Source organism: Perca flavescens, chromosome 20 (assembly GCF_004354835.1).
Source record: "Perca flavescens isolate YP-PL-M2 chromosome 20, PFLA_1.0, whole genome shotgun sequence".
Classification (NCBI taxonomy): Eukaryota; Metazoa; Chordata; class Actinopteri; order Perciformes; family Percidae; genus Perca; species Perca flavescens.
The window spans coordinates 31,092,469-31,101,581 of NC_041350.1; the positions used below are offsets into that span (position 1 = coordinate 31,092,469).

General features: G+C 43.4%; 1 protein-coding gene across 1 annotated transcript; it reads left to right on the top strand.

Moving 5' to 3' along the window:
- The first annotated feature begins 388 nt into the window (after nt 1-388).
- On the top strand, nt 389-4,671 carry yipf6 (Yip1 domain family, member 6). Its single transcript, XM_028565569.1, has 2 exons — nt 389-996; nt 2,886-4,671. The coding sequence occupies exons 1-2, from the start codon at nt 655-657 to the stop codon at nt 3,231-3,233; spliced, it is 690 nt and encodes a 229-aa protein (XP_028421370.1). The 5' UTR covers nt 389-654; the 3' UTR covers nt 3,234-4,671.
- Nucleotides 4,672-9,113: the final 4,442 nt, after the last annotated feature.

A 9,113-nucleotide genomic window follows, 5' to 3' on the forward strand; every position in this document is an offset into this window, starting at 1 on the left:
TCTTAACATTTTTCTGGTTGATTTCAATTTGTGCCTTGATACATTAACACTGTGAACGCAAACTGCTTGTTTGTACAAAGAAAAAAGAAAGAAGATTTATTTTCTGTAGCCCCTGATTAAGTTATATTGACTTATTGATGTCATGGTTTATTTATTATGTTTAAATACATTGTGTCTTTTGTCATTTACTTTTTCATACATCCAACATAACATTTTGAGCGGTACACAAGGAGAGACTAATGAAAACAGTAGTTTCCTGTCACTACACATTTTCCTTGAAATCTTAGTAGATTTGATCTTTTTCAGTGAGTAAAAAACGGGTTTATCATAAGTCATGTGATCATAAGTAATATATCAGAAGTTTACTTTGACGTTTTTTGAGTTCAGGAAGTGTCCCTGAACGCAGCAGCCGGATATGCGTGACTGACGTCCTGCGGAAGTAAACAATCCCCAGCTGACGTGGAGCTGCAGACTGTCACCGACCAGCTCGGACTTATGGGACAGACTGGAATTGGATCCGCTGGTTCAGAGGAACATTAGTCGCTCCAGTTCCTCTCTTTGTTGATTAGTTCTTAAAGTGGCTCTGCTGGTGTCGTCTGACCCCCCGGGATAAACTAACGGCCCTCGGTAAGAGACGGAAAACTCGGAAATAAAATGGCGGCAGCGGAGGAGGCCAGCAGACCGTTCGCCGGACTGTCAGACGTCTCCATCTCGGAGGACATCCCGGTGGAGGGAGACATCTCGGTGCCCCTCGGCCCGTCCACCAGGCGGGACGAGGAGTTCTCCACGCTGGACGAGCCCGTGAAGGAGACCATCCTGCGGGACCTGCGGGCGGTGGGGAACAAGTTCATCCACGTCCTGTACCCGAAGCGGAGCACGGCTCTGCTGCGGGACTGGGACCTGTGGGGCCCGCTGCTGCTCTGCGTCACGCTGGCTCTGCTGCTGCAGGGCGGCGCCGCGGACAGCGACGACCAGGGGGGGCCGCAGTTCGCCGAGGTAACTACTGCTTATCAGGGGGTGGGACATAACTTAGTCATGGTTACATTTACTCAAGTACTGGCGTCCGATTTCAAGGTACTTGTACTTTAGCATGTCCATCTAATGCTACTTTATACTTATATACTACCGGGAAAAGAAATTGCATTATAGTCACTATCATCAAGTGCATTTTAATAATAAATATCTGGCATACGTGCAGTTTAGTGTCCCAAATAAGTTTCCAAAAACTGAGTATCCCAAACGATGAGGGTCTTATTTGAGACAGGTTGCCCTAACCCTAAGAAACAACAGGTGGTTTAGCAGGTTCATAATTACGGACTATGTATGGGGTAATTTGGGACACTAAACTGCACGTATACCTAAATACCTTATGAAGTGCATTCAAAAGAAATTGAACAGATTCATCAATGTTCAATATTATATCTATTTGTTGAAAATTTTTTTTTTTTATAAATATAGAACTCCATATATACCACTACACCACAACCAATATACTATCAGCCATTATGAGCAGGTAATTATTGCTTGTAGTAAAAAAAATAAATAATCCATATTGTGGATCCCTAGCTATATAGGCATATTTAACAAATATAAGCCCACTTTTTCCACTAAGGCACAATAATGTTATGGCTCGATTTAATTTAGAGTCAGAGGTAAATATGTATATGTACTTTTACATGTACTTTTGACTCTACTACATTTGTCTGGCAGCTTGAGTTACTTTTCAGATGACAGTGAAAACCATGTATCTCCACACGTGTTGAAGTTGAATGTTTGTGATGAACTGAAGGATGAATTGTTCCTTTCTGTTGAGAAAATTCTCCTCCCTCTCAAGCTAAATAAAGTCTTTAAAAAGCCTCTTGGATCAGCTGGAAAATGCATCGTCACAAACTGAAAACAGGGCTGTTTTTCTGACCCCATTAAAAGTTTTAAAACTTTTTAGAGATACATGGTTCTCACAGGACAGCGACGCTACAAACATATAATTATTTGATATAGAATATGATCCATCGCTGTAGATTAAACTACTCAACAGCATATGAAGGAGTTAAAATGAGCACCATCTTAAACATCTACAGCAGGAAGATGCAACATACACATTATTGCAGCTGGAGTATTATAATCCAGAAAATTATAGGTGTTTATTTCCATTTTTTTTAAATGAGGCATCACCATAGTCACTGATAATGTTTGGTAATTTGAGTAATTGCCTTAACTGCTAATTCCATCATGGAATTAGCATCACTAATATCCACTAAGGTGGATCCTGCTTAGGGCTGCAGCTAATTTAGTTAGTTTATGAATGAATTCATTAGAATCAGAAAAGGATTTATTGCCAAGTAAGTAACACTTCCAAGAATTAGCTTTCGTAGCTCTTTCCTGCATTAGGACCTCATCTTGTGGCATTGTGTTTTAGAGGATATCTGCGTATTGATATGGTTTGATTAATTATGTAGCTTATATAAAGATAGTCTATATCCACGATGTTCCACTTCCGGGATTGCTTTGTTGCACCTGGAAATTCCGCTGGATGTCCCTCTTTTCAGCCGTCCCCTTCCTCTGTCTCTGTGTTGGCGTTCTAACCTCCGGTGGATTTGTGAGGACTATGGTAAACTGCTCCTCAGATCTCTGCAGGGTAAATCCAGACAGCTAGCTAGACTATCTGTCCAATCTGAGTTTTCTGTTGCACGACTAAAACTACTTTTACCGCCCAAGACGATTGGGATTGGTTTAAAGAAATGCTAATATAAACCAGAGCACGTTTTTCTCCCATCCCGGAATGCTGTGGACTCGCCAGACCCTCCTCCGCAGCGCTGTGGAGGAAAGTCTGGCAATGCGAGACTTGATATGAAGATAAATCTCTCCTGTGAATCTTTTTGCCCCAGGTCTTCGTCATCATTTGGTTCGGCTCCATCATCATCACCCTCAACTCCAAGCTGCTGGGCGGCACCATCTCCTTCTTCCAGAGCCTGTGTGTGTTGGGCTACTGCATCCTGCCTCTGACGGTGGCCATGGCCGTGTGCCGGATCGTCCTGGTCGGCGGCTCGGGGACGGTCAGCTTCGCCGTGCGGCTGGTGGTGGTGACGGCGTCCTTCGGCTGGTCCACTTTCGCCTCCACGGCCTTCCTCGCCGACAACCAGCCTCCCGACCGCAAGGCGCTGGTGGTGTACCCGGTGTTCCTTTTCTACTTCGTGATTGGGTGGATGATCCTGACGTTCTCGCCGTCACAGTAGAAGCGAGAAACCAAAAAGGAAGTGTTTGTTAAAGTGATAGCAACGAGGGGAGGTTTTTTTTTTCGTGGAGTGGAAGAACTCATACAAACACCGGTGTTGGCCTTGGAACGAAGATGAAATGACTACTGAAGTGACTGGGAGTGTTTCTGGGCCTCTGGGAAAGCATTTAGACTCACGGGACACCAAAATAATTCCTTTTCAGGCGAAGCTCGTACTCCAATTCAGAGAAGTCCGGTGGACACTGTGCTGCAGATGGAGAGTTGAAAAAGCTGATGATTATGTTCACATTCACGAGCTGTGTAGAAATAAAGTCCATAGGCTTGTATGGAGGAGTGCTCTGTGAATGTTTGACCTACCTGGGCTACAAATTCTCTTCTTCCCTGTTCTCTCTGGGCGTGTTGGAAACCTCATACTGTCTTAACACTGATACTGTTTCAGAAATCAGCCTGACAGCTCACATTTTCACTCTACATTCTTCATTTTTTAGACATTAGCAGACGCTTTCATGCATCTTGACTGTCGAGTGTAGTCTTTGGGCTCTAGTAGTCCTTTTTTGTCATGTTTTGTATTTTGGAGGGTAATTTTTGTTTGTATTAGACAGATGACAGGAGAGAGATTGGGAATGACCTGCAGCTAAGGTCTCCAGCTGGATTTGAACAGGGAACGTCACGGTTCATGGCTCGGCTTCTGAATCCCCTCGGCTCCCAGAGCACTGTTATGGCTGTACAATAAATATGAAGCTACAGCCAGTTAGCTTAGCTTAGTGTAACGACTGGAAAAGGAGGGGGTAAGAAAATCCACCTACCGACAGCTCTAAATAATGAAAACGAAAGTGTGAAAACAATAATTATTCATTCCATTGTGCGGGGGTTATGCAACAGAATATTGCTTGTCCAGGTGTAAACATGAAAGTGGTACCTATCTAATCCTCCATATCTCCGCAAGAAAGCTAACACATGTATTTCACAAAATATCAAAAGAAATCTTTTGGGGCTGGATATAGTCTAAATGATGCAGACATGGAGTAGTATAAACTTCACTGCGTGTCTGTATCGGTGACATGTTCACACACATTTGTTCGGTCCCTTGCAGACATGAAGAAGGGCAAAATATACTGTATGTTACGCAGATGCAGAAACTATAATTTGGACTTTAAGTAGTGAAAACAAAGTATTGATTCAGTCTGATAATCTGGCTAGTTATTTCCTCTAACGCAGGCATGTTGCACACTGGCAGTCAGCTTGCGTTGTGTTCAAACGCTTTAACTTTAACATAAAGTGTGTCCTCAGTCAGCCTTTGTCTGTGCTTGTTCTTTGAGGTCTTCTTGTTGTGTAAAATGACAGAAGAAGCTCAAGTCTCTTGCTGCAGAAACTGCCCAACAGCCAGTGTTAAAGAGCCCAGAGCTTCCTGTTAGAAGAGAAGATTTTGGGAGATACTTAAAATAACACAACATACAGTACCAGTTTTTTTTCATCTGGAAAAATGCACTATAATAACACATAAGACTAGATTAATTTTATTTTTTGTGTAGATAGCCCACCAATTGCACCAATAACAACAAGTTTCAACAGCTGTCCCTCAGAATTAAAGCACGAGAACTTCTTTACTGAGCCACGATATTTCGCCGACGTTAAACAACCCTACAGGGAGAGGAAGATATGGTTTCCACAGGAATGAAAAACAAAAAACAAAGGCGATGTGGGTTTTTGGGTTGATGACTCTTTGTTTTCTCTGTCTTTACCTTCGGGTTTAACCCACAGCTGAATGATGACACTTTCTTTGACTATTTATATGTCGACACGGTAACGTGCAGACATTATGCTCCCCGGCAGGGTGGAAACAGCATTCTGGGAAATGTAGGAAGTGGACGCAGCAGGTTGACGAAAGGTGGTTCATCAGAAAAGAACATTTCCCTTCTACTAACCTGCCTGATGACCTCTGCCCCTTGCTCTCGCTGCAGAAATCCTGTTCTTTCTGTTGTCTCCGTTCACCGGAGCTTTCAATGTTGATTTCTTTTAATTTATATGTATTCATTTACATCAACAAATGAAAAAGATTAAACTATATTTCATCAGCTGTGATTGTTTACATATTCTTTCAGTCCACCTACAGACTCGGCTCCGTTTCAACATCAAAATAATTTCCACACATTTTTGGATTTGCTGGGTTACATTTTATCACATTCTTTCAAGTTGCAATTAGGTTCGGTCTTTATCATTTGCACAACAATTAGGTGGAAGCAGTCGTCATGTTGGCAATGAAGAGCTAAGTCTTAGGCTACCTCCAACAATAGCCGCTTTCCGACCGGAGGGATTTTTGCAGTTCCTAGAACATAAAATTCCTAGAACTCTTTTCTTTCTCGTGTTCTGACTGGACCAATTTGGGGATTTTTAAGTTCTTCTGGCTGCAGTTCCTGTAACTCTTTCAGTTCCTACTTCAGGGCAGGGTCTTTTCGCTGTTCCCTTCTCAGCATAGGGACCTAGGTAAACGAGGGTCGGGTTTCCGGTACAGACCAACAACGGGACAATAGGCTCGTTCAAGATGTGCCAGATCTGCGCAGAATCGATCACCGGCGATCGCCGCCCAATGCATGCTGGTTAGATTCTTGTCCGACTTGAACCCGACTTTCTCTGACGTCATGCACACGTGGGCAATGATAATAGGCTCGTTCGAGATGAGCCAGATCTGCGCAGAATCGATCACCGGCGATCGCCGCCCAGTGCATGCCGGTTAGATTCTTGTCCGACTTGATCCCGACTTGCTCTGACGTCATGCACACGTGGGCAACGATAACCTCACGAGACCAAGGCGGCCGCAGTTCTGAGACGCAGGTAGCGCAGTTGCTTTTCACCAACTGCAAGAGCCAGGCGGACCCAGGGCATGCTGGGAAACGCCGGCCTCTCAGCTGATCGAACAGCTGATTGGTTCAGAATCGCTGATTGGTTCAGAATCGACTTAACATGACGACGTTTTATATAAACGTTTTATTGATTTTGAATCGGAGGAATTTTAACTATTTGTCTCATTTAAAGGCTTATTCTGTACAGAATACCTGTTGTGTGGCTGATAGTGATGTTTAGAAGTCAGAGAGACTAAATCTGTTCAGATTACGGATCATCTACAGTCTGTTGTTAATTAAAATCAGCAACAGATCACATGTAGAGAATTTTGACAGCTACTCTGTCATAATAAAATCAACTGGAGACTGTGTAGGATCTGATATATGGGTCTGATAAGATTTTATTAAATCGGAATTGGACCACAGTGTTTGTGTCACTTCCTGTTCAGCCTGAAGGCTGCTGGAATCAGCTGGAAAACTGTCCGACTTGAGAGCGGACTTCGCTCTCGTAAATAAGAGGCTTTTATTTGGCCGTTGACGGTTCGTTTGTTTAAATATCACGACACATGTCCACCATAAGATTAACGGGAACCTGTGGTTAACTGTCTTTTTACTCCACAAGCGTGCCCTGCGGGCTTGACAACCTCGCTGTCCGGCCGTCTCACACACACACACACACACACACACACACACGTCCACAGTGCAGCCGGCAGAGGCAGGGGAGAGAGAGATACCCGTTTCTCTTCGGGAGAGTTGTTTAAATTATGACAAATATGCCATATACATTAGATTTATTATTTAGTTCATACTTTTTTTGGTGTATTTGTTTTCTGATTTTAACGCTATAAAGACCGTTGCTGTGCTTGCATCCCTCTCTTACCCCTCCTAGTCCCTATGGCCACCTGGCCGTGCGAATGCAAAAAAAAAGGTTTTGGGGGAAGAGTAGTTAGTAGAACTGCTTAAAAGTGGACTACTTGGTCGGAAAGCGGCTAATGTTAATACAATATTTATAAGTATAAGAAAGAACACACAACAAGTAGTGCAAGTTAAGATAAGGAATAAAATACAGCATACAATAATGAAAATAAGACTAAATAAACTAAGTGTAAACAGGAATGTAGTAAATGTACACGCATAATGATAAATATAAATAATGGACAAAGGTGAAAAATGTTGACCGTAAAATGGTGACGCATTCACCGATTACAATGTTAATGACCCCTTTGATGTAGACCCTTGTGTGAGAGATCATTGAACTCAGCAGAGAGTTCCTTTCTAATTGGTGATGGTTTGACCCGCCCCCTATGCTTTAGCCACGCACAGATAATAAACTGTATGACGTAGAGTCTTGTGTGAGGTATCGTTGAACTCGACAGGGAGTTGTCTTTTCATTGTTGACGATCACGTCTGAGTGCCGCGCAAATGCATGGTCGCAAGGAGCGGCGTCCGTCGGTAACCCCGACGCGCGCAAAGGTGCGAGGGCCCGTCCCTCGCTGCTCGCAGCTTTAATTTTCTTTGTAATTATGTATGGTTTGCAAAAAAAAAAAAAAGTGTATGCGCATTGTGTACACGCTACATTATGGCCAAGCATGCTCCCTTAAAATCTGAATAACGCGCCACTGACTTTAGACCAGGTTTTTCCTGGTCAGTGGTGGAATTGTTTTCTGAAACTGCAAAATAGCATCAGGGAACGTTTGCCCCTGAACACGCCTCCTCTTTTCACTGAACCGCCCCCCGGGAGCGCAAATACATTCCCTAATTTACCAACGTGCATGTGTGGAGGGAAAAGTCCGCTGTGCATCGGGTGTAAAATAGGAATGATACGTGCGTCGGTGTACAAAGGCAATTGCGGTTAGGTTCCGGGAAGTTGAGGACCCAAAAGCAGAGAGCAAGCAGGCAGGCAGGTGAAAGTTCAAGACCAGGATTTATTGATAAAACACAAAGTAATAAACCAAGGTAGTCCTGAGCACAGCAGCAGGCAAAAAAAAAACAATACCAAAAATGAATAAAAAGAGAATCCAACGAAAAACCAAGGGAATACAAAAAAAACTGGAATGAACACAAAGCACAGAAACTGACGGGAGTTGACACTGGGAGTAGCCTACCACAGGAATGAGCAAACCCCAAAACACACACAAGACTCCAAACCGGCAACAAGACACACACAATCCAAACCGAAACACAGTACAATGATCTGACACTGGACAGGGGGAAGACAAAGACTAAATACACAGGGTAACGAAGAAACACAAGACAGGTGGCACAAGGCTGGAAAACAGGTGAAACACATTAGGCTGGGCAGAGCAATCAAAAAAGGAGGGAAACACAAGACAGGAAGTAAAATAGACAAGACAAGACAGAAAACCAGACTTCAAAATAAAACAGGAAACCAAGCAAAATACAACACAGAAAACGAAATCTCCTCCCTCCCGAATTTCTTCCCCCTTCGCATTTAGCTGTCTTTACGGTTAGCTAAATTAACCCGACAAAAGGTGGGTTAAGCACCAAAACGAAAAGTTAAGATTACTGAAAAGTGAAGGGGAGATAATTCCGGGCAGCTGGGAGATGTTCTGCTGCTACACAACAGGCATCGAACGTCCTGGCTCGCTGTCGCGGAGATTCCCCCGACAATCCCCACCCACACCCGTCTCTCAGCCTCGTTTAGTAGCTAGCTAGCGTTACAACAAACCCCGTCCGCCCCGGTGTTGAAACCATCCAAAAGGTGACATTGATATGTGAAATATTTTGTGTTTTAGCTGCTGGCTAGTGTTAGCTTGCTGGCTCACTAGCTAACTGGTCAGCTACAAATAAAAATCTAATCAAGAAAAACGTAATTATGTTGTGGAAACTGCAGCTATTTTATTACAATAACATGAATAAACTTGAATGGGTAAACTCGTCCGTGAACTGATGCATTCTAACTGGCAGCGAAGGTGTTTAACACTAAAAACTCCCATAATTCCACGCAACTTCCCAACGTCATCAAAAGTCCAGTTTTACCATCCATTGTTTTGGTTGAGAGACCCCTAGCGGCAGAAAGT